Source organism: Vombatus ursinus, unplaced genomic scaffold (genome assembly GCF_900497805.2).
Source record: "Vombatus ursinus unplaced genomic scaffold, bare-nosed wombat genome assembly UNPS02014841.1, whole genome shotgun sequence".
In the NCBI taxonomy this organism is placed as follows: domain Eukaryota; kingdom Metazoa; phylum Chordata; class Mammalia; order Diprotodontia; family Vombatidae; genus Vombatus; species Vombatus ursinus.
The window spans coordinates 46,589,126-46,615,323 of record NW_020954619.1 but is presented as its reverse complement, the minus strand read 5'-3'; the positions used below and the strand labels follow the sequence as shown (position 1 = coordinate 46,615,323).

Genomic DNA, 26,198 nt, shown 5'->3' with positions numbered 1-26,198 from the left:
GATATCTATAAATAGACATGTATACCTTCATACAGATATATGCAATACTGTACTATGCTTATTTCCATTTGTCATCAGTTTCTCTGATGGTGGATAGCATCTTCCTTCATAAGTCTTAAGTCTTTTGATGTTTTTCTAAATCAACCAGCTCATTATTTCTTACACCACAGCAATATTCCAACCCAGTCACATCATATCTGACATATTGTCCATGAAAGTTTTTCCCCAATTTTCTGTATTCCTTCTATTCTTGGCTGCATAGTTTTTATTATATAAGAAAATTTCAATTTAAAATAAGCAAAATTATCCATTTTACACTTCAACAATACTCTCACCTTATAATATAGCTTAAGGTCTGGTACAGCTGAGTCTACTTCCTTTACATCTTTTTCCCCCTGGTTTCTTTGAAGTTCCTGATCTTTTGTTCTTTCAAATGAACTTTGTTATTATTTTTTCTAAGTCAGTAGATAATTTTTTTGGCAATTTAATTGGGATGGCATTAAATAAATAGATTAGTTAGGTAAAATTGTTATTTTTTTCTTTATTGGATTTATTTCTTTATTGGTTTTACCTACCCATTAACAATAAATGTTATCTCAGTTATTTAGACCTGTCTTTATTTGTGTAAAAAGTGTTATATGTTTATGTTTATATAGTTCCTGTGTCTGTTTTGGCAGGTATACCCTCAAGTATTTTGTTCTATCTGATTATTTTAAGTGGTCTAAAGCAATATGGAATAATATTGCTGACACATAGTATAGCTTCCCTATTTTTCTCTTCTGATTAAATCTAGTTTAGCTTTAACTTTGTCTGAGATCATGATTACTACCACTGCTTTTTTTTACATAATAAATTCTGTCCCTGTCCTTTATTTTATCTTTGTGTGTATCTCTCATTTTTTTTAATGTTTCCTGAACACAACATATTATTGAACTCAAATTTTTAATTTGCTATCCATTTCTATTTTATGGATAAATCATACCATTCACATTCTAAACTATATTGTTGTGTATTTTCCTCCTTCCTATTTTTCCTCACTGTATTTCTCACCCTATTTACCCTATCTTTCCTCACTCTTCTGCTTTACTTCTACCTGCTGCCTTGCCCTCCTGTTCCTTGACCTGCCCACCCTTCCAAGAGTCCCTCCCTTATCCTCTCCCCCAACCCTATCCCCTTGCCCTCTTATTTCTTTCTGAAATTAGAAGACTTTTATACCTCTCTAGACATATATGTTGTTCCCTCTTTTACCCAATCCCCAATGACAGTAAGGTTCTAGCACTACCTACCTTCCCCACTACTGTCTTCTTCAGTATCAGTTTTTTCCTTTTATGCTTCATTTGTACGAGATAATTACTCCTTTTTATCTCTCCCTACACAGTTTTATTTTTTTAGAATCACCCCATCACACTCAGCTCAGCCCAAGCCTTTCTTTTAAATTACTCAAATGGTAATGACAGTCATAAGAGTGTATTTTCACATGTTATCTTCTATTTTTTCATTCTTTTGATTTTGTTGTATTATTTCTTGGTGTCTTAGAATGTCATTAGCTTTCCCATGTTCATTTCTAGTTTTATTATTTTCCTTCTTAAGTTTTTGATTCTTCATTTCAAGTTGGTTGACTTTCATAATTTTCTTGATTTTCTTGGATTGCTCTTTTTTTTCTTCTAAACAATTTGATCTTATTGAGTACCTTATAATTGGCCTTTAATGTTTAGCTTACGTTTCTCCTGGATGTTATATGTAGAATTTTCCTTTAAGTTCTGCTGTTTTTGTCAGAAGTAACTGAAAGTCTTTCAATTTGTTAAACTTAACTTTGCTGGGTAAATTACCCTTGGTCATAACCCCAGCTCTTTTGCTCTACACAATATAGTATTCCAAGACCTACTGATCTTCAACTTAGTAGCTGCTAGGTCTTGTGCACTCCTTAGTGTAGCTCTATGGTATTTAAATTGTTTTGTTTTTTTCTTGTTGCTTCCAATATTTTCTCCTTAACCTGGGAGCTTCGAAACTTGGTTATGATATTCCTGTAAGTTTGCCTCCTGGGATCTCTTTCGGGTAGTGATCAGTGGATTTTTTCTGTTTCTGCTTTGCCTTCTAGTTCCAGAACTTCAGGGCAGTTTTCCTTGGTAATTTCTTGTAATGTCATATCAAGATTCTTTTTTTTTATCATAAGCTTCAGATAGTCCAGCTATTTTTATATTTCTCCTCAATCTATTCTCCAGATTAGTTGTTTTTTTTGATGAGATGTTTCATGTTATCTTCTATTTTTTCATTCTTTTGATTTTGTTGTATTTCTTGGTGTCTTAGAATGTCATTAGCTTTCCCATGTTCATTTCTAGTTTTATTATTTTCTTTCTTAAGTTTTTGATTCTTCATTTCAAGTTGGTTGACTTTCATAATTTTCTTGATTTTCTTGGATTGCTCTTTTTTTTCTTCTAATCTTTCCTCAATATCTTTTATTTTATTTTAAAAATCCTTTTTAGGTTCTTCCAAGAACTCTTTTTGTGCTTGGGACCATTTGAGTGGCTTTTTTTTTTTTAGCTCCATTATCTTCCTCTGAATATGAGCCCAGATCTTCTCTATCCCCATAGTAACTGTTTATGGTTGGGTTCTTTCTCCTTTGCTTACTCATTTTTATTCATTTATTTAGCAGCTATTAGTATAATTTAGCTGTAGTCTCAAGGTATAGAGAATGATGCCCCAAATCTCAGGTCCTTCTTACTGTTATTTTGTGAGACCTATCCCAGGGCTCAACCTTGGGCTTTCTTCTCCACTCCCCAGCCACGTTGTCCTGCAAATGATCTTGCTCCCTGTGTTTTCTAAGGGCTGCAAACTACAGCTGTCCTTTCTGCCTTGGGACTGAAAGCAGAGACTGTGCTTTCTTGCAAGTGCACACAGCCCGCAGGATCCCTGCCCCTCTGCTAATGCACTCTTCAGGTGTGTACTAGTTCCTTCTCCCCTGCAGCTGCAGCCAGGGACTGTTTGGTCAGCACAGCTATGCTTGGCATCCCTCAACAGTAAAAGGTCCTTCAGATTTCTCCTACTTAGCCTTCAAACCCCAACAGTGTCCACCAGAGGAAGTTTCTGAGGCTGAGGCTGCCCCCTCAACCCAGCTGCCCTCAGGACTTGTTGTTTGTTGATTCTGCAGTGTGCTTCATTCAGGCTGAAACTTCTCCCCTGGAGGTTGAGTCTTTCTTGGGGTCTTCTTAAGTTGTCTTAGGGGGACAACTGCTTTACCCCAACTTGTGTTTATTTCCTCTGCTTTATGTTCCCTCTGAGGCAATGTTCTGTCTATTTTTGTGGAAGAAATTTTGAGAGCTAAAAGTTGAATCCTCTCAGCAAGTTTCTCACATTTTATTTCCTAAAATTTTATGTGAATTAATAATTATGAATTATAATTAGTGTTATCCACAAATAAATCATAAAAACCTTTATTAATCAACTGTCATTTATGAAGCACTTATTAAGTTCCAGGGACTGTGTATTTAGTGCTAGAGATGCAAAAAGTGACAAATAGCAAACAGCCCCTGCTTTCAGGGAGCTCGCAGTCTAAGGGAGGAGACAGCAACAAACAACTATGTCCAGAAAAGATATTTAGAGGATAAGATTAAGAAGGACTAGGAAAAACTTGTTGCAAACAGTAAGACATATTTCAAGGAAGCCAAAGAAGGTAGGAGGTAGAGATGAGTAGGGAGTGAGTTCCAGGTGTGGGAAAGGGACAGCTACTAAATACTCTGAATTGAGAGATGGGAGTGTTCTGTGTGAGGAACAACACGGAGGCCAAGTGTCACTGAATTATAGAGTATGTTGGTAGGGGTGAGGGATGGGGTGTACAGTGTAAGAATACAGGAAAGACAAGAAGGGGCTAGGTTATGAGTGGTTTAAAAGCCAAAGAATTTTGTGTTTGAATCTGGAGATATAAAGGAGCACCTGAATTTATGAAGTAGAGAGGTGACCTAGTCAGACCTGTGCTTTAGGAAGTTCATTTTGACAACTGAGTGGAGGATGTAATTCAATGGAGAGAGACCTGAGGTAGGGAGACCAACCAGCAGGTTATTGCAATAGTCCACGTTTGAGATGATGAATACTTGTACTAGACTGGTGGTTGTGTCAGAGGAGAGAAGGTGGCATATATGAGAGATGTATGAGAGAGAGAGAAGTATGAGATAAGACAGAAACAAAAGGACTTGGCCTCTGGCTACAGGTAAAGAAACTGAGAATGACACCTGGGTTGTATGCCTGAGTGATTGGAAGGATGGTGGTACCTTTAATAGTAATAGGGAAAGTAACAAGAAGGTAAGGTATAGGGGAAAGATAGTGACTTCAGTTTTGGATGTGAGTTTAATATGTCTATGGGACATCCAATTCAAGATGTGTAAATGGCAGTTGGAGATATAAGACTGGAGGTCATGAGAGAGGTTAGGACTGGACAAATGAATCTGAAAATCATTTGTATAGAAATGGTAATTGAAGTCATGCAGATTCATAAGATAAGAAGAGAAGAATGCCCAGGGCAGAGCTCTATGGCTCTGTGTGACACATGGTTATCAAAGTGTTACCTGATGAAGATGGAGCAAAGGAGACTGAGAAGGAGTGGTCACATAGGTAAGAGGAGAACCAGGAGATAGTAGTGTCCCAAAAACACTAGAGAGAAGGGAGTATCAAGGAGGAAGTAATTCATGGTGTCAAGGGCTACAGAGGTCGGTAAGGATGAGGACTGAGAAAAGACCATTAGATTTGACAATTATGAGAACATTGGTAACTTTGAGGAGAGCAGCTTTACCTCAGTGATAAGGTATCCAGACTATGAAGAGTTAAGAGAGTGAGAGGAAAGGAAATGGAGGTATCTTTATAGATGTCCTTCTCCAGGAGTTCCACCAGAAGAGAAGAGGGAGGAGAGAGCTATAGGATGATAGAAATGACAGGACTTGTGAAGATGGTTGACTCAGTTGAGGGTTTTTTGAGGATTAATGAGTCATGGGAATGTTACAGCCAGTAGGGAAGCAGCCAGTAGAAAGGAATAGATTAAAGATGAGTGAAAGAAAGGAGATAATAGAGCAATGTGCTGGAGAAGATGGGATGGAACAGGATCACTTCGACATGTAAAGGGATTTGCCTTGGCAAGGAGGAGGGCCAATTTCTTCATATGAGACAGGGGTGAAAGAAGGAGATAGTAGCAGAAGGTATCTTAGTGATGTCAGATGAAGAGAAGGGTAAATTTGTTGGTCTTTTCAGAAAAATAGAGCTAAAACTAGTTCAGACACTGTAGTTGAAAACTGTTGATGTACTGGTCTAATAATTTCTTTCATGAAATGAGTTTTAAACTGTTACCTAATATACTTTCCTTAATCTTCAGTTTTAATTGTAATGCTTTCTGTTAAAATACAATTTTTAACCGTTTTGCTTTGTTGTATTTTTCCAAAAAGATATTTGTCACATTTTTCAAATTAAATTTTTATTAATAACCTTTGTTTTTTCAATGCCTACATTTCTTTCTGTATATGTATCCCTCTCTTGTTCAGAGATCCATCTCCTTTTTTTTTTAAAGAACTTATAAAAAAAGAAAAGGAACAAGAGGAGAAAAAAAATCACTAAGATTGATCAATACATCAAAAAATATGATAATCTTTTTGTTATTTTATCCCCTGGATCCCTCTACCTCTTCAAAAGCAATAAGGGGAGGGGAGGTGTTTTCTCATATCTCTTCTTTGGGGCTATCTTTGTTCTTTGTAATTTTGTAATAGTTTTCAGTTACTTTATGGTGATGTTTCTTTTTATTTACCTTGTTGGTATCAGGCTTATTGTTTGGCTCTGTTTACTTTACTTTGCATTTGTTGATTATAAGTCTTTCCATGCTTTTCTACATTTATCACATTTATAATTTCTTACAGCACAGAATATTCCATTACCTTCATGTACAACAGTTTTGTTTACCCATGACTCAGTTGATAGGCATTTACTTTGTTTCTAGTTCTTTTCTATCCCAAAAAGTGCTGCCATAAATGTTTTGTTTTTATTTGACACTTCCTTTTTATCAGTGTTGGATTTGGGGTATATAGCAGAGGCAGTTGATAGCACAGTAGATTGAGTGCTGGACCTGGAGTCAGGAAGAAAAGACCTTAGTTCAAATTTGGCTTCAGACACATACTAGCTGTGGGACCCTGGGCAAGTCAATTAACCTCTGTTTGCCTCAGCTTCTACATTTGTAAAATGAAAATAATAATAACATCTATCTCTCAGGGTTGTTGTGAGGATCAAATGTGATAATATTTGTTAAAAGCACGGGACCTGACACATAATAGGCACTATGTAAATGCTTATTGCCTTCCCTCTGTAGAATTTCCATCAAATGGTATGGATATTTTAGCCTCTTTATTCACATAATTCTATATTGCTTTTCAGAATGCTTGGATCTTTTTATATCTCCAATAGTGTATTAGTGTGTCTGTCTTACCCCTTCCAGTCTTGACTGTTTTCTGTTTATTACCATCTTTGCCAGTTTTCTAGGGGTAAGGTGAAACCTCTGGGTTATTTTGAATTGCATTTTTTTTTAGTTTTTAGTGATTTGAAGCAGTCTTTCAGATGTTAATAGTTTGCAATTCTTTTAAGAACTGCTTGTTCCTATCATCCAGCCATTTATGTATCAGAGAATAGTTTTTGGTGTTACATTTTAGTTTTTCATATATAAAAATGCATATATACATATACGTACACATATATGTATACATACATAAATATATGATAAACTTTTATCTGATAAATTTGTGGCAAATGAATTTTCCCATTTTACTTCTTTCCTTCTTGTCCTAGATGTAAGAAGCCTTTGAATGTCATGTAATCAGAATTATGTCTTTTATATTTTTTAATTGCCTCTATCCTTTGTTTGGTTAAGAATATATCCAGTCATAATTATGAAAGATATATGTTCTACTTCCCTTATAAGCTGATCTTTAATATTAACGTTACATATCCATTTTCAGTTTATTGTGTAATATAGTATAAAACATTGGTCTGAACCTATTTTTTCTAGACTTCTTTCCAGTTTTTCCAGCAGTTCTTATCAAATGGGGAGGTTTTTTCCCAAATAACTTACGTATATGGTTTATCAAAAATTGAGTAATTTAATTATGTTATTTCTGATTGTATTTTATCTAGTCTGTTTCATTTATGTATTTTTGTAACCAATACCAACAGGTTTTGATGACTGCTGCTATTACTTAGTTTTTAAGAGAAACAACATCTTTTTGTTAAACCTTTTAGCAGAATCTGCTTATTCAGTGATAATATTGACTATTTTACATTGATATCTTCATTTCTTTTTTTTTTCAAAGAATATCAAAGAATATCCCAACAACTAAAGATGTTGAGCCATTACTTGAAATTGATGGTGACATAAGGAACTTTGAAGTGTTTTTGTCTTCACGAACACCAGTTCTTGTGGCTCGAGATGTAAAAACCTTTTTGCCATGTACTGTAAACCTGGATCCCAAACTTCGAGAAATTATTGCAGGTGGGTAATAGTGATTAGATTTTTTTTTCAAGTGTGTAAAGTTCTCATGATACTTGAGGCTCTCAAAGCTTCACTATTTCTTACTCAGTTTATTAAATTTCTCCTGGGACAGTGGGTGGCAGCATGATTTACTGCTTTCTGTGCATTTTGTGATCCAGCTACACTGACTTACCAGCAGTTCCACATAACACTCTATCTTTTTGGTCTGAGAGACAGCATGATGAATTCTGGTCCTGACTCTGCTAGTAACTATCTCTCTGATCTTTGGTATGTCAGTTCATTCCACTGACTTGAGTTCCTATCTAGAATCAAGAGGTTGTACTAGTTTTCTAAGATTCTTTCCAGTAATAAATTTATGTATTTTATAGATGACTCTGATAATGCTGTATCTGTTTTTGATCTGCCTTTTAAGGATATATTGTAAGGATAAATTCTAAGATGTATTGTAGGTAATTAATACCTTATCTTATGGGAGAATTAAGGAGTTATAATAGCTAAAATAAGAACTAGCTATAGCACTGTAAGATTTGCCAAGTGTTTTACAAAATGTGCTATTATTATCCTCATTTTGCCTTTGAATGAGGAAGATGAAGAAGAAAGAGGTTAAGTGACTTGCCCATAATTACATGGGGAGGGCCTCTCTGAAGCTGGATTTCAATTCAGCTCTTCCAGACTCCAGGTTTAGTTTTGTATCCTCTAGGTCACTTAGTTGTCTTTTTAATAGATTTTTCATAGAATTGTTGTAAGCATCAAATGAGACAATATATAAAGCACTTTGCAAATCTTGAAGTACTATATAAATCTTAGCTATTATTACCAAATTATTTTTTCCTATAAGATTTCTTTCTCTCTATCCATCTCTCTATCTTCTTTCAAGGGAATTGTGAATTTTTAAATGAAAGACAGGAAACTATTAAGATAACTTCACTTAAATAGCACTGGGCTTAAAGTCAGGAAGACCTGTATTCAAATCCCACCTCAGACACTTACTAGCTGTGTCATCCTGGATTTAGCCTCTTTAGCCTCAGGCTCCGAATATATAACATTGAGGAGGTTGTACTTGATAGTCTCTGAGATTCATTTCAGATATAAATCAATTATCCTTCAAAATAATAGTATTAAACATTAGATTTCTTAAAGAACAAGTATACTTACACTTTTAAAACAAATAGAATTTGGTTATCTTTAACATTAATCCCTAACTATTAACAATAGCAGCTTAATCTAATCTGATTCTTATTCTTCTTTCTAATGTACTTTGATGAATTTATTATTTAAGAAAGTGAGAAAATTATACTTTAGTTTTCACTGAGTTCCTTAGTACTTTCTTTGGAGGTGGTTAGTATTTTTTTCATCATGAGTCCTTTAGAATTTCTTGGATCACTGTAGTGTAGCTAAGTCTTTCACAGTTGATCAACATTACAACATTGCTGTTACTGTACACAATGGTGTCCCAGTTCCTCTCACTTTACTTTCCATTAGTTCGTGTAAGTCTTGCTATATTTTTTTCTGAAATTACTCCCTTTGTCATTTCTTATAGCACAATAGTACACAATCACAGTCATATGCCACATATTCAGCCATTCTCCAATTAATGAGCATCCCCTTAATTTCCAAATCTTTGCCACCACAAAAAGAGCTGCTATAAATATTTTTGTACATGTAGTTCCTTTTCCTTTGATCTCTTTGGGATATAGACTTAATAGGGGTATTATTGGGTCAAAGGGTATGAATAGTTTTATAGCTCTTTGGGCATAGTTCCAAATTGTTCTCTAGACTGATTAGACCAGTTTATACCTTTGCCAGCAGTTTATTAGTGTGTCTGTTTTCCCTCATTCCCTCTAACATTTGTCATTTCTAACAAATGTAAGAGGTTACGTGATAACTGTTTTAATTTGCCTTTCTCTGATCAGTAGTGACTTAGAGCATTTTTTGTATGACTATAAATAACTTTGATTTCTTCTGAAAACTGCCTGTACATATCCTTTGACCATTTATCAATTGGAGAATGGCTCTTATTTTTATAAATTTGACTCAGTTCTTTATATATTTGGGAAATGAGGCTTTTATTAGAGAAACTTGCTTTAAATATTTTGATATTACTTCATTGTTTATGGTACCTTTTAGCAAAATAGTTTCCCTGATTATTTCTTTTAATTAGATTTCTTTTTCCTTTTCCTTTTCTGATATCATGATTGCTACCCCTGCCTTTTTTTTTTACTTCAGTTGAAATGTGATAGATTCTTCTCCAGCCCTTAATTTTAACTCTGAATTTGTCTTTCTGTTTCAGATGTGTCTCATAAATAACATATTGTTAGATTCTGGTTTCTAATCCATTTTGCTATTGGCTTCCGTTCTATGGGTGAGCTTATCCCATTCACAGTCACAGTTATGATTACTGTGTATTTTCCTCCATTCTATTTTTTTCTGTTTATCCTTCTCTCTGTCTCTTTTTTTATCCTGTTCCTCTTCAGAAATCTCTTTTTGCTTCTTTTTTATCTGCCTTCCTTTTTATCATTCTCTTGCCTCACTCTCCGTTTTCTCCTCTCCCCAATATATCTTATCCCCTTCCTCTCCTATTTCCCAGTTGGGTAAGATAGATTTCTATAACCAACTGAATGTGTGTGTATATTCTTCCCTCTTTGAACTAATTCTGATGAGAGTGAAGTTCAAGCATTATACACCCATCCCTCTTTTCCCCTCTACTATAAAAATTCTTCCTTATGCTTTTATGTGAGAAAAATTTTCCCATTCTACCTCTCCCAACCTCCTTCTCCTAGTGCATCCCTCTTTCTCACCACTTCATTTTTTTTGTAGATCATCAACAAAATCAGCTCATACTTTTGCCCTCTGTCTATGTAGATGCCTTCTGACTCTCTTAATAATAATAAAGTTCTTAGGAGTTATATGATTTATCTTCCCATGTAAGAAGGTAAACAGTTTAACTTTATTGAGTCCTTTATGATTACTCCTTCATGTTTACCTTTTTTATGCTTCTCTTGAGTTTTGTGTTTGCATGTCAAGTTTTTTACAGTTATCCCTTCCACTTCATGGGGATTAGGGACATGGTGCCCCACAGTCTGGAAAATCTGTGTAAAATTTTTTGTCTCTCTCTTCATACCAGAGAAGGAATCTGAATTATTATGGTATTAAAAGATAAAATATATTGATATTAGATAATACTATACATATAGTTTATGCATTTCTGAGCTTCCGAACTTTTGTGTGTCATCTGTAGCTTCTGCAATACTTCCTCCAAAATTCCCATTTAATTTCTCATGCCAACCTGTAGTATATCAAAACTGCGATGGGAAAAGTTACTATGTGGAAGGGATAACTGTATTCAGCTCTGATGTTTTCATCAGGAATGCTTTAAAGTCCTCTGTTTCCTCAAATGTTTATTTTCCCCCCTGAAGGATTATAATCAATTTTTCTGGGTAGGTTATTGTAATCCTAGCTTCCTTCCTTTCTGGAATATCATATCCCAAGCCCTCTGATCCTTTAATGTAGAAGCTGCTAAATCTTGCGTGATCCTTACTGTGGTTCCATGGTGTTTGAATGGATACTTTCTGGCTGCTTGGAATATTTTCTTCTTGACCTGGGAGAACTTGGATATAATGTTCCTTGGAGTTTTCATTTGGAGATTTCTTTCAGGAGGTGATCAGTGAATTCTTTGGCAGTTTTCTTTATATTTTCTTGAAAGATGATGTCTAGGCTATTTTTTTTTTTTGGTTACTGATCATGGTTTTCAGGTAGTCTTATAATTCTTAAATTATTTCTCTTTAATCTATTTTCCAGGTCAGCTGTTTTTCCAGTGAGATATTTCACATTTTCTTCTATTTTTTCACTTTTACCTTTCCTTTATTGTTTCTTAATGTCTCATGGCATCATTAGCTTCCTCTTGCCCTATTCTAATTTTTAAGGAATTATTTTCTGCAGTGAGCTTTTGTATCTTGTTTTCCATTTTGTCAGTTTTACTTTTTAAGAAGTCCTTTTCTTTGGTGAATTTTTGCACTTCCTTTTCCATTTAGCCTATTCTGTTTTTTAAGGAGTTCTTTTCTTCAGTAAATTTTTATGCCTTTTTATTTACCATTAGGTATTCACAAATATCTCCAGGTCTTTGTCATAAAAGCGGCTGTCTTACTTTGCTTGCCTTATGTTGTAAAAAAAAAAAATGTTTGAATCCAAATGGAAGACATTTACCCCTGTTAAATGTGTGAAACATTTTGATTTAATGAATAGAAAGGGAACTTGTATTCAAATTCCACTTCTGATACAAACTGGTTATGTGATGGTGGGTGGGCAAGTCACTGAACTTCCCAAAATGTGACAGTCAGAACTAATACTACAATTGCAGAATAGGTGTTGATCTGCATTGGTTGAGGAATTTTCTTATATACAACATTCCTTATCTGTTTTATATCAAAATGTAAATAAAGTTAGCCTCACATGGCCTATTTTTATGCAGCCATGCTACCTCTTTGTCATCACCATTCCCCTTTTTATATGTTTGCTAACTATAGCTTTAATAATGCATTCCACAATTTTAACAGCAACAGTAATAATAATGATAATAATAACAATCGCTAACATGTAATGCTTACTATGTGCCAGGCACTGTGATGAACACTTTACAATTACTATCTCATTTGATCCTCACAACAATCCTGTGAGGTAAATGCTATTATTACCCTCATTTTACAGATGAGCAAAGCAAAAAGGGGTTAAGTTACATGACTAGAATCACACAGCTAGTAAGTGTATGAGGCTAGATTTGAACTCAGGTCTTCCTGACTGCAGGCTGCAATTTTTACCAGGAATTGCAGTCAGATTTGTTGATGTATAGTTTGTAGGTACCATCCTTTATCCAGTTCTAAAATGGAGACATTATTTATCTTCTCAGTCCTGTGTAGGCTTCCTGAACCAACTGAACCAGGTAGTTTTCTGCCTCAATTGTTTTCTCTTCCCTTGGGCCTCACTCCCCAAGTAGTTCTTTTATCCGAATTTCAACAGAAACAAGAAAGTAGTGAGAAAATCTTTAGCCATTTAAGGGAAAGGAAGATTTGGTAACGGTTGAAAGGAGTCATCAGTGTAAAGGGAATTTGAAAGGCTTTAACGACTATAAAATACAAAATATTATCAAGATTTATTTTAATAGAGTTAACTGCAAAGGTTTTAATTTAAATTCTAAATTCTTAAGTTGAGAAATTTTATTTTTCTTTTTCTGGTCAGGAAATAAATGTAATTACTGAGTATCAGTGTAAGATTAATAGGAAAAACTTTGTGTCTAGAACCTTAAGGTTTATAGAGCATTATCAGGGATAAGTAAATAGGAAAAATGTGACATGTCCCTTGGAAAGTTGTATTTTAAATTTCCTGAAGTTCCCTAGGCATTAGGAAGTCCAAATTGAGCCCTCTTTCCTATGTTTGGCAGAAATGTGACATTCTAAATGTTTTATAATAATTAAAGGTTTCAAGTGATTTATCATGTAATGTTTATTTTCATTCTGTCCTGCTATTCCAACAAGAATGTTTTCTGGGGAGCAGCAGATACTCCTGTCCCTAATAGCTCTTGTAGAGTGTATATTTTGGTGGAGAGAGGAGACAGAGTCTGCCTCGCCAGCCTAAATTCACATTTTCCCTTTGTTACTGTGAGCAAACCAGACTTCTAGGTCTGTTAGTCAAGAAGTATCAAGTAAGCTCCGGTTATGTTCAAGTGGCCCAAAATAAGAAGGGATAGCTAATATACTGGATAATAGATTCACGAACCAGAACTATAAAGATCTTGACAGGGCAGCATTATTTACTTTACGTTCTTCTCTATCATTCTCTGAAACTAATAGCTTCCATTGACGTTCAGTTCAAGAATTTATTCTCTAACTGTGGAATAAAAGTTGTCTGTCTTGAGAGCTAATTGATGAATACAGTCATGAAAATCATGACATCAAAATGGTGAAAAGGTCATATTGGCAAGTACTTATACTCTATTAATTATCATCAAGGCTAGAGTAATATATGAAAATAAAAGAACATGGTGTAAGGCCAGAGACCTTAAACAGCACTGCCTGTTAAAGAGATGAAACAGAACACTAATGAGAAGGAGAAGATGTGTTCTCCATTTATGCTAAGTAGGTGGGTTATTCTGTTTTGGACGGCTTAGAGAATTTTGGTGAGGGAAACCTTTCCAACGTTCTTATTTCTGACAAGTTAATAATGTTATCTTTTTTTTTTTAAACCAGACTAGCTAGTTGAGGGAGTGGAGTAGTAGGTTGACTGACCTGCTCAAGAGAAGGCACTTTGATTTCCTGTACCATTATTCTGTATTTCTCATTTGATACTTAACATTATCGTATTATAGTTATTTTTACATGTACATGTCACTCCTAAACTGAAATAAGTTCCAAGGCAACAGCTAGCTTACAAATCTTATTTTTTTTAATATCTCAAAGTGCAATTCACTTAGTAGAGATGATGCTAATGATATGTCATAAAGTAAGAGTGATCCCATTTTGTGTGAATTCTCTGTAACTTTGGGTTTCATTATGCTTATGGCTTTAGAAGCTGTTTCCAAACTTAGCTACTGGCAGAATATCAAGACAGAGATTTGGAAATCAAAGTGACTTAACATAAAGTATATTGTGCTTTAGTACTAGCACCTTTGCTCCTAGAGACTCAAACTTTATGTTGCTGCCTTAATTTTGTGCCACTGTGTTTTTTAAATTATTTTTAATGTGATAACTAGGTGGCCCAGTGGATAGAACACTGAGCTTGGAATTAGGAAGATTCATCTTCATGCATTCAAATTTGGCCTCAGACACTCTCTAGCTATATGAGCTATGTGAACCTGGACAAGTCACTTAACCCTGTTTACCTGTTTCTTATCTGTAAAATGAGCAGGAGAAGAAAATAACTAACTATTCTAGTAAATCTGCCAAGAAAAGACCAAATGAGGTGGTGAAAAGACCAAATGAGGTGGTAAAAAGTTGGATACGAATGACTGAACAACAACAAAATTTTTTAATAGTGTTTCATGGGAATAGAAGGAGTTATCAAATAATAGCAGACTTTATTGACAGCCTGCATCCATCTCTATACCTTATGTTAGGTTTTAGGTGGAAAAAGTTTTTCTGTCAGGTGTTATGTTAGTGATAACTGACTATTAACTCTAATAAGCCTTTCCTTTTAACATACTCAATTTCCACAGCAATGTGTACAATTGAAGTTAAACTAGCATTAGACATTGGACATTTTCAGATTCCCTTGGAGAACACGGACTATGAACAAAATAGGATTTAAAGCCACATTGATTATTTCCCTACTAATGGTGCTAAAGTACTGTAGGTGTTTTGACATAGCATATTATCTTCAGTTTGTTTAACAAAATGGAAATTATGGCAATATTTTAAATTTTGTTGCCATTTGGAAATGGCCTGTTACCTTTAAAAAACTGAGACTAGCAACAATATCTTACTTTGCTAACTAGACCTAGTGATTTTGTATTTCTAAAATGGTTTTTTTTCAACAAAGAAACAAAAGGCTATTTTGAAATTGATCCTCTAATTTTCTCATTGATCAACTGAGTTTTAATCATCTGAATTAGTACTGCCCTTTCTTTAGCACCTCGTTTCTAGAGGTCTATCAACTCGCCTTAATTATATTAATACTTACTTTGTATAAATCAGCAGTTCTTTAATTTCAGATTTCTTTGATCTGAGCAAGTCAAAATCATTTATCCTACTTGAATGTGATATGAACTACAAAAAATAATAGAGATTTAAATTATATTTTTCTTTCTTTTCAATGTCTGTGAATAATTCAATATTTTAGATGTTCGTGCTGCAAGAGAACAGATTGGAGGACTTCAGTATTCCACTATGCAGCTAGATGTGAATCATCGAGCCCCGTCTCCGTTTAGTCTGCCTGCAACTCTGAGTTCTTCAACTTCCTTTAATGGACCGTTTCCTGGTAATATGATATCACCACAACCTCCTAGCAGCTCTTACAGTGGCCTGACAGGACCTCAGCATCCCTTCTATAACCGGGTAAGTCAATGCTACTGCCTTGTCATTTCAAGAATTGGCTTTCAGTGTGATGCCATAATTAAGTAGTTCGTGGTTTCCTTTTTTTTTTAAATTGTATTTTGTTCTTAAAATATAAAGGAAACTATAAAGATTGTATTTAAAATAGTTGACTATTGAGGTAAATATTCAAGAGAGAAGAGAGAAATTAAATTAGAATGAGTTCTAAGTATAATCGAAATATAAGATGTACTTTTAAATTTCATAGGGAAATAATTTTGACATAGTGTGTATAATCAGGCAATCGGAACTTGTTCTAATATGCATACATCTTCTATAACATATACACACTGATATAAATAGAAACATGATTTAACTTGAAGATCATCCTGAGTTTTTGTTTATGCATATTTCACTTGTCTTGTTTAATGTTTTAAATTGACATTTGAGATAGCTAGGTGGCAGCGTAGCTGTGGGTAGAACTCAGGCCTGGAATCAGGAAGACCTGAATTCAAATGTGGCTTCAGACACTTATCGGTTGTGTAACCCTGAGCAAGTCACTTAGCTTTGTTTATTTCAGTTTCCTTATCTGTAAAATGGGGATAATAACAGTACCTACATACCAGGGTTGTTGTGGATGAGTTGAGTTAATATTTGCAACAAGAACAAAAAAAAAAGATTAGCATAGTGCCTGGTACACTCTAGGTAATCTATAAATGCTCATTCTCTTCGCCATCCTGCTTATTTGGATCTTTCATAAACTTTGGTCAATTTTTTGTTTTTGGTATTTTTTTTGTACCTCAGAAAATAAAGTTAGTAAAAATAGAAAACTACTGAAATTCAGAACTCAGAATTTTTAGTGTTGATTTTTATAGTTAAATATGACATTTTACATATTTATGAATGTAAAGTAAAATTTGAGAAGCATGAATTTTTTCTTACAAATGTAAATTTATAGGGATTTGTGCTTGAATATAAACAGTATAATCTATATGTTATGATTGTCAGTAATATAGAGCTGCTAATTCATAATAAATGTGTAAAAACTACTTTTACTTTCTAGAAGTTTGCACTCATGAACCATGACTTTGGACGCACTAGGGAATTTGTGACTGGGGAAATGGAAACCAGCTTAAATAAATTCAAACAGGATTGATCTTACACAACCAAATTGAAGAGGAAAGAACCATCTTTTGTTGATTAGTCATCCTAAACATAGTTCTTGCATCGAGGCAAATTTGGTAAAACTTAGATTTGTGCTTTGTGGTTCCATGGCAGCAATTTATCTTCAACAACCTCCATGCTGAGTTTGGGTTCCACTACGACTACCTAGGGCCATTGCTGATAGGAAAAATCAACCTGCCAGAATACATTACATTTAGGATGCTATGCAAGGGCTGTTTGATGTAAAGAATGCACAGTTTATGAGGATTTTAAAAATATTAATTTAAAAAAGGAAACTCAAATAAAATTGAATATGTAATTAGTAAGGTCATTGGCCACAGACATCTTATGTCAGCTGCCGTGATTATTCTACCTTTGTTACGAGAACAGAAATAAATTTCATAAGTGAAATTTTAATGCAACAACTTTCATCATAAAATTTATCTGTAGAAGCAGCAATTTGGCAACCAGAGGTCATGTTCTACACTGTTTTAGTCTAGTGGAAATTTTATTCCTGTAGATTTTATGTAAAATCACCTACCGGTCAAAATTCATACTTTAGCACAGATTGTGTCAATTGATATTTAGATACTAGTTGAAAGTCTGAGATTCAGAAACATCTTTTAAAAGTGAGATAAGTGAGAGAAAAGTAATATAGATAATTAGGCTGAGTAGTCACTAACAGTGATTGCTATTTTCTCAAGATTATAGTGTTTTTGACCCATTTTTCTGAGGAATAGTCTGTTTTATCCTTGATAGTGAAAGCAGAATAGTATTCTCGGGACTAAAAAAACTAGACAGGTTTCAGAAACTTAATAGAATTAAGACTTATGAATTTTAATGTATATCTACCATAGGTAGGGTAAAATTTTAAAACAAAATTTCAGTTTATCCAGTTATAATATTGTCATAAAATTTTAGCTGAGCACTGTATTTCACTCTTGCAGTAACATACTTGCTTATTAAAAATTACTCCTAAGTCTCAATATAATGCTGCCCTTCAGGTCACTGCCAGAGGGTTTAACATAGCTGGGGTCTTTTTTAGCATATTAGAATAGCTAAATTACCTTGGATGATATCTAAGTTAGATCCTTCTGATAGCATTCTTTATATAGAATGACTGCTTAATTGTGAATTGGTTATACTGTGTATTTTGTTTACTGGAAGCAAAAAGGAGCCAAACTTTAGTTTTTTAAAAATATATAATATCTTTTGTGTTGATAGAACAAAGCAAAAATGTAAATAATTCCACTTTCCTGAATTTGTTTTTAATATAATATTATCTGTGCAAAATAAAGTTTTTTGGGGTTCTTTTTAGTTTACACATTAGGCTTTAAAAAGAGGAATTGCATTTTGTTGGATTAAGTTTCTTTTGATCATAATATAATTTGATTTCTGTAATTGTTTATCCCCCTTTTTTGTTACATGTTTCTTTCCATAGCCATTCTTTGTCCCATATGTTAACCCGCCAAGGTATTACCCTGGCAGTTTCCAACATCTCATCTCACGTCCATCTATAAAAACGAGTTTTTCCAGAGATCAGAACAGTGGCCTAGTAAGTATGTGAAGGGTAATGAAAATTTTGATCTAGATACATATAGATGACCTTAAAAAATAAGTCTGCTAATTTCCTTTCAGTACAAATAATATAAATTATTTATCTCTAAGAATTACTAAGCTATTGCTAATGCAAAATGTATTTTGTTTATGTTTAATTAGTAACTATATAGACGGAAAATTACTTTCAGTGTTAGTAAATATTAACTTGTTTGCAGTCATAATCTTCTGTTTTATAATAGTTTTCCTGTAATTTTTAATGAAAGTTGCCATCTATAAATTCTCATTTAATTTTCAGTGGACTTGAACATGAAATATCTAAAAATACTTACTATATTATATAAATGAGAGGTATTGAAAGGCCATCCTAAAGCATTTTATTAAACAAGTTAGTTAAAATTATTTTAAAAAAATATTATAAGAAAACAAAATACATTTTGTATTTAAATATCCTTTATTTCCAGTCCTTTGTGATAACTATGTTTTATTCAAATTTAAATAATTTCAAAAGAGAAAATAAACTACCTTTATGTATCTGTTTAAAGAGAAAAACACACTTCCCCCTTAAATAAATTTTTTCTGAAAAGAAGATTTAGAACTCAGAAAAGTTAATTAACTTACCTTTTTAATTCTAAAATAATGTTACTACCAGAAAAAGTTATTGAAATTTTTTTTAAAAAACTTAATTACATCTATAAAATGTTTACTTAACATTATGATACTCTTGAACATCATTTTCATTCATTGTCATATTTTGGTTCAAGCCTTAATTGATTTACCCATATTGTATTGTTTTGTTGTGTTGTTAGGAAGTTATCAAGGAGGATGCTGCTGAGGGGCTTTCTTCACCCACAGACTCCTCAATGGTAATAACTGAGTAGTCATGTGGTGTGGAACTCTAGCATCTCATTGCTTTTCAACAGTAATGATCTTATATTAATTGTAATTTTAGCAATTCACTAACACTGCATTTGTGTTGTGATGGGCAACTAGCATAGCATAGCTAAACACTAATAAGTTTAGTTTTTTTTTAATAAATTTAAAAGCTAGTATGTTTATTTACCCTGTAAGTCCTTTCTTTCCCCTATCTTACCTCTTCTTGAATTACCATAAAATGTATTTTTCCAGTTTTATTATTTATTTTCATTATTATTTATTTTTGCAGTTTTTATCAGTAGTTCATCACTGATTTGTAAGAGCTCTTGTACATTCCTAATTCTTTAGCACTAAATCTTTTATAACTAAAGTGTAATTTATCATTTTACTCTAGTCTTTATCACTACCATAATGTTGTTGTAGTTAGTGCTATATAGACAGAATAATTTTGCTTTTAAATACCCGGAATAGTCATTCAAGAACTACAGTGTTGAAATTGGAATCATATTCAGTAACTCCTACTTAAACCTGTGTCTGCAATTTGTACTCATATCATAAATGCCATATTTCTTTCTTTTCTACAGTAACCCACAGACTATATATAGTAAAATAAATTTGCTGCTAGAAGTACAAGGATATGTTATCATAAAAGAACTAATAGTCTTTTTTCACTAACATCTTAACATATGAATTCTTTTTAGTTGCAAGAAATTTTAATATAAGATTTTTCTCGTGTTCTTGTGTTTAATAAGACATGAATTTAGCATAAGAGCTTTGAAATAAACACTAGATATATTAATAAAATTCAGAGTCCTCTTGAATTCATTCCATGTGCTTCCTGCTATTTAATTTATTTTATTTTATTTAATAGTGCATTATTGCACGTGTAGGTATGACCAGTCTTGGTTCTAAAGCTCTTTTAAAATGTGGGACAGTCGATTGAACTAATTTAGTGAATTGTATCCTGAATTCCTACATACTTGTGAACTTGATGTGCTTTTAAATCAATTTTAAGATTCCAGTTTGTATTGATGGTAGTAGAAAAAAGATGAAATTATTTTTGTGCGTCTATTGAGAATATAAATTCTTCTGAATCATTAACATCTCAGTAGATATATTCAGGTCTTTTCAATTAGCCTCAAATGATGAACGCAGTAGCCCATAATTCTGTTGAAATGTTTAGGGAGTTTTTCATTCATAGATCAATTGACACTGTATACCATAATAGATTTTACTTACTTTATTACATATGTACATGATTACAAATGTTATTCTTTATGCTAAAAAATCTTGTGAAATATTTATGAAAACCAGACACAAGCATACTTTGCATATTAACCCTGGCTAGCATTGTTTAGTAGTATTAAATAATAATATTCAATCAATGCATCATAACCAAATTTCAGTGTAATGTCTTGATACTTAGCTGTAATATCATTAGGTCAGTTATTCTGTCAGTTGGTGATAACCTCAGCTTAACTCATAGTAGTCTTAATTCCCTTTAATATCAGTGTGCTTACTAATGACATTGTTCTTTATGTGTGCATAAACTTTGTTCAGGTCAGACTAATTTTTCCCTTGAAAGTTGAGTCACCTAATATCAAATGTCATCACAAGTATTAATGATGTTAGGTGAGATATGCCATCATTACGACCAGCTTAAGAGTCGTAATAGTTTGAACATGTTAAATTAGTTAGCATTCTACTCTAAATAATGTATAAATAAGAACATTCTGTGTTCTTTCATTTAGGAATAGTCTTCAAAGTTCATTTTTGAGAAAGGAGAAAATATAATCTAAGTGAAATGTTTAAAAGATGCTAAAAATAAGAATTAATTTTGTATTTCTGCCTGTTTCGTAAATTTGCTATACCATTTTGCTGTTTATAATATTAAAAGACAATGCTGTCATGTGCCTAGTATATGAATTCTTTGCTTTAAAAAAATTATCAGCTACAATAGCATATGAGATTGGTTTTTATAGACTAGAGAATTAATTAGTAAAAATAAGCAAAGACATTGTTCAATTTTTTAGGAGTTAACTCAGTAGTGGAAGTGAAAAGAAATCTATAAAGATGTTTTTCTGTGATCTTCTAACCAAAGCAACATATAAAATATTTTAAAATATAGATGATTTAACTAAAAGAAGTATTTTAAAAATACCAACATTTCATTATTACACTTCATTCTTGAAAATTATCTCAAAAATATATTATTTTAAATTAAATTTTTATAGGAAAAGCATTAAATGTGTTCCTGATCAAGGGCTAAATAAAAATAAGACAAATAGTAAGTGAGAAAATTAGAGTAATAATAAAGCCCTCTATTCATTTTAAATAATAAAATTAGGCCTCAAGTTCTACAAAATGGGCATGTGTATATTGTTGACAGTTAGCAACAAACATTTTTAAACCACTTGTTTTATGCAAAATACTTTGCCAAGTTCTCAGGATATAAGAATTTAAATTGGCTTGGTTTCTGACATCAAAGAGTACATTTCTTTAGTACATCAGTACTTTTTCATGGGCGTGGTAACTCATTCTGATAAATATCAAACCTCCTATGACTTATGGGCTTTAAGTGGGGGCTTTAAGAGATGGACTTTAAGAGATGTTGTAACCAAAAAATTTATTACGCTGAAGCCTGGTAATGACTACCCATTGTACTATGTAGGTATCAGAAAATGCTGCATACTTCAGTGCACTTTTGTGGGTGTTCCATACATTAGTGCAGATTTCAACCTAATCATGCCATCTTATCAAATATAATTCTTGTTGCCCATTCCCTCATAGGATCCTCCACAAAAAATTCACCCTACCTGATACAGGTATTCCTCTCGATCTTTTATATTTCATGAATAGCAATTGAGCATTTGTCATGGATAAATGTAGTAGATTAAAAAGTCTCACTCATTTATTGGAGTTCCTAATATGTTATCAACATTCAGAGGTTAACCCTCAGTAATTTGGATGGTGTTTGCCTCTTAAAGAATGATTCCAAATGTAGTTTGAATCCCAGTGCATTATTTTCCTCGCAGTAAATTTTCTTTGGTAAGTGGTGACATTGAGAATCATTCCGTAAATTGTTTTGAGCTGTACTCTCAAATTTCTCAAGTGGATTTTCAGCAAATGCTTTTTGTTGATGATGGTAATAGTATTTCATTATTTAATTTTAAAAAGTAAAGAACTTTTCTAGTTCTTGATTAATTGATAAATCATTTAAAAGTAAAGCTGCTCATTGTCAGACTAAACAAAGAGCACCAGGAAATAATGTGCTATAAAGTCAGTCTGTTATGTTTATTTCCAGTGCCTCTTTCATTTTAACAGCAATCAACGTTACTTTCAACTTAAGAACAACCAGCAACAACAATCAAAATCATAAAAACAATTACCAGGTCTTTAGAACAGTGATAAAATGATCTTCAAAATATTTTTCAAAGACTTATTAAGATTGTCTAGGAAATAAAAATATGTATGCCTTTATGTTCATATATTAGTTTAACCTAGAATAAAGAGATAAATGGATGTTTAATTAGTTTCAAACAAGTAGAAAGCTTAAGTATGAAAGGCTTAAGTTGAGGAGTTACCTATATATTCCTTTGTTCACTTCTGGTTTAGAATATCCTAATCTGCTTTTTAAAGAACTTTTGTCCTTATACCCAAACCATACTTTTTACTGTCTCTGCTTAGGAGGAGCCCAAGACAAGAAAGATAAAGATGCCATGGGTAAGGAATAGGGTGAATTCAGAACTGTTTTAAAGCCTGTTCAGTGTAGCTGCTCATGTTATCTAGTACTCATCAGTTCTTGTTAGTTTGTGAATCAGCTTGAAAAATGAAAATGATTAAAAAAATTTTCAAAGAATAACCCCATGCCCCCTTTTTTTTAGCTCAGTTAGAACCAGATAAGTTATTCTTTATTGTCTTTTGAAGGGTAACTTTAAAAAAAAGTAATTTATCCCATACTTGATACATATATACGTATTTGTACACACATATACTAGTTTCAGTGCCTTGATATTATAACTATCAAAAACTTAAATGATAAAATAAATTTCATTTAAGTTTTTTGTTTTTGTTTTGCTAGGCAGTGGGGTTAAGTACTTGCCCAGGGTAACACAGCTAGTAAGTGTCACGTGTCTGAGGTCGGATTTGAACTCAGGTCCTCCAGACAGGGTTGGTACTCTATCTACTGCGCTACCTTGCTGCACCCCATTTAAGTTTTATAAAAGTTCAGTGATTTTCAAAAGATTGCCTTGAAAACAAACCTTACAAATGTAGTGTTATATAAAACCTGTCTTTCAGACTCTCTATCTGCCAATTAATGTTTCATTTGTAGCTATGATTTTGATTTGAAGTAACAAAGCCCCATTTTCCTACATTATTAGCACTAGTTTGTTTTTTAATGAATTATTTCCTTATAGCAAAATAATACCAGTTTCAGATACTCTTAAAGTATCCAGGATCAGTTACATTCACAACCATTTTGTGTAGTTTAAAGTGCTCAATCTTGGACACTTCAAAACAAAAGTATGATGTTAGTAGAACCATACTACAGGGACATAATAAATAAGCTTTAATGAGTTAGTGTTGTCAACTAACTTGATATATTAACAGCAATACAAATTGTTTTAGAATATCTAACACCTGTAAGGTTTGATAATAAGAGTAATTGTCGCATGCTTTGACTTTAATTAGAATTTTAAAAATCTGCATTATTATAAAAACATATTAAAAATAGCATATCAATGCTTCCCACAATCATTTTTAGTTTCTTACTGCATGCAATAAAGGATTTTTCCGTAAAATGCTGTGGTTTGAGGTTGTTCCCCATACTCTGTAAACCTATTGTGAATAATAGAGCACTTTCTTTAAAATGTATTCCTGGACATACTCAGTGTTACGTAATGTTCATTTGAGTTAAAGAATTTTGTATATTACCGTTAGCAAAATAATAGAACTTTTGTTGTTAGAAAGAAATAAAAAAAAGTAAATAACCCTCAACTGTAATTTCTCAAATTAGGGAAATATTCTTTATTAATTTCAAACTGTAATTTTGTAATTACATTTAATAATCGGTCAATTCTGAAGTTTCACAGACTGGATACATCTGAATTTCGCTTCATATAAAATGTCTAAAACCATGTCAGTATTATATAGCAAATAATGATGTCCCATAATATATTGTTATAGAGTTAGATTCCAGGGTTTGGGTTTTGTTTTTTTTTTAAATAAAATGAATGATACAAGTGCTATTATTTATTTTAGTAATTACACGTTATGTTTGATGTCTTCATCTTAATATTATCTTTCATTCTGTTTTGTTCCTTTCTTAAAGCAGTGTAAATCTGGGTTTAACAAACAGAGACAGGTACAGCAACTTTTTGTGAATTCTCATTCACTTACCTTATTAGAATTGTTTAGAGGCTATCCTTGGCACTTTCAAGCTGGGCTGAAAATAAACTAATGCTCATTTTGATTTTTTTGTTTAGTTTGAAAAGCTGCTTTTAGCTTTTTGCATGGCATGAATTTCTGGCTAATGATTTCTAAGTATATTTATTAAAGAAAATAAAACTAATATTCCGTCAAAACATGTTTTGACACAAAATAAATTATCCCCAAAGTAATTTAACTTTTTAAAAATACCAGACTCTTTAAAAGAATGTAGGTGTTGCTTTTATGAAGAATAATTCAAATTTGTGTGTAACTTTTTGAAGTTTACGTTTTAACAAGTACTTCCAACATGCTATTTTTTGTACTTAATGTTAAAATAATTTTTTTCTTTGCCACTAAAGCTTGTTGACTTAAAATAAGAATACAGTTAAATTTTAGTCTTCCCATTGAAATAATCCATATGTTCACTCTGGATCAATACATTTAAATATTTTTAATTTGAAAATAATTGAAACACAAATTGGAAAAAAATTAAATTAGCTATATTTATTGGTACTTTGTTACGTCTTTTTAAATTTCCTAAGTTTTCCACCAGTAATGACATTTATGTAGTACTTTAAGGTTTACAGAAGTCTTTCCTTATATAGCAGCCCTGTGAGGTAGGTAATATAGACAAGGAAACTGAGGTTCTGAGAAATTAAGTGACCTACCCTTTGTTGTTAAACAGCTAGTAAAGTTTTGAGGGCAGGATTTGAACTCAGATTTTTTTTTTTTACTCCAAAATGTTCTGTCTACTATACCAAAAAAATCTGATATGGTAGGTTATTTTTATTCAAGATCCATTTCAGGATAATTATGATCTGTGATTATTGTTCTGGAAAGGACCTTGCAGTTAAAATTAAAAGGTATTGCATTAATTGATTCCAAACTTTCCAAATATATCTTACTAATGAATTTTAAATGAGCAGAACTTTTATTTATTCATTATGGATAGATTTTTAATATATCACATAAGTGGTTAGAATTATAGTGTTAGTGGTTTTAAAAACTGCCTAATAGTTTAGTTTTTTAAGCAGTGAAGATAAAGTAATAGCAGTGTGAATTCTTAGTATTTTATTTTTTAAAATTTTTTATTATTTTTAAATTTTTTTCTTCCTTTTGTAAAATATTTTTGTGTTCCTTAAAGGTGTCTACTTATCTTAAAAAAGTATAATTAGAAGTGAATGATTAGCTGAGAGACTTGAAACGACTTTGCCATGTTTTTTAAATTTAATTTTATTCTTTTCATTTAACAAAAATCTGCTTTATCTCCCTTCTACTCCCTCAATTGAAAAACAAAGGAAAAAAAGGAAAAAAAAAACCTTTATAATAAATGTGAATGATTAAGGAAAGCAAATTTGTGCATTAGCCATGTCTGATAAATATGTCTCATTCTGTACTCTTCAGTCCCTCCTTTGTCAAGAATAAAAATATCATCATTATTTCTTTGGAATTATGGTTGGTGATTACATTGATCAGAGTTCTTACATCTTTCAAAGTTACTTGTCTTTACAGAGTTGTTGTGATTGTATACACTGTTGTCCTGGTTCTGCTCACTTTACTCTATATCAATTCATACAAATCTTCCCAGGTTTCTCTGAAACCATCCTCTTCATTATTTTATGGCACAATGGTATTCCCTTATA

The 26,198-nt window shown here is 32.6% G+C and overlaps 1 protein-coding gene across 3 annotated transcripts in view; it reads left to right on the top strand.

Moving 5' to 3' along the window:
• Positions 1-26,198, top strand: part of KIDINS220 (kinase D interacting substrate 220) — a 174,665-nt gene that overhangs the window by 115,418 nt on the left and 33,049 nt on the right. The window contains exons 23-26 of one of the 3 annotated variants that reach the window (XM_027840309.1): positions 7,332-7,510; positions 15,338-15,552; positions 18,134-18,247; positions 24,458-24,490. In XM_027840309.1, coding sequence (XP_027696110.1) covers positions 7,332-7,510; positions 15,338-15,552; positions 18,134-18,247; positions 24,458-24,490 — 541 coding nt within the window. The remainder of the gene's footprint in view (positions 1-7,331; positions 7,511-15,337; positions 15,553-18,133; positions 18,248-24,457; positions 24,491-26,198) is intronic. The other 2 variants (XM_027840310.1, XM_027840312.1) reach the window with 2 other exon arrangements.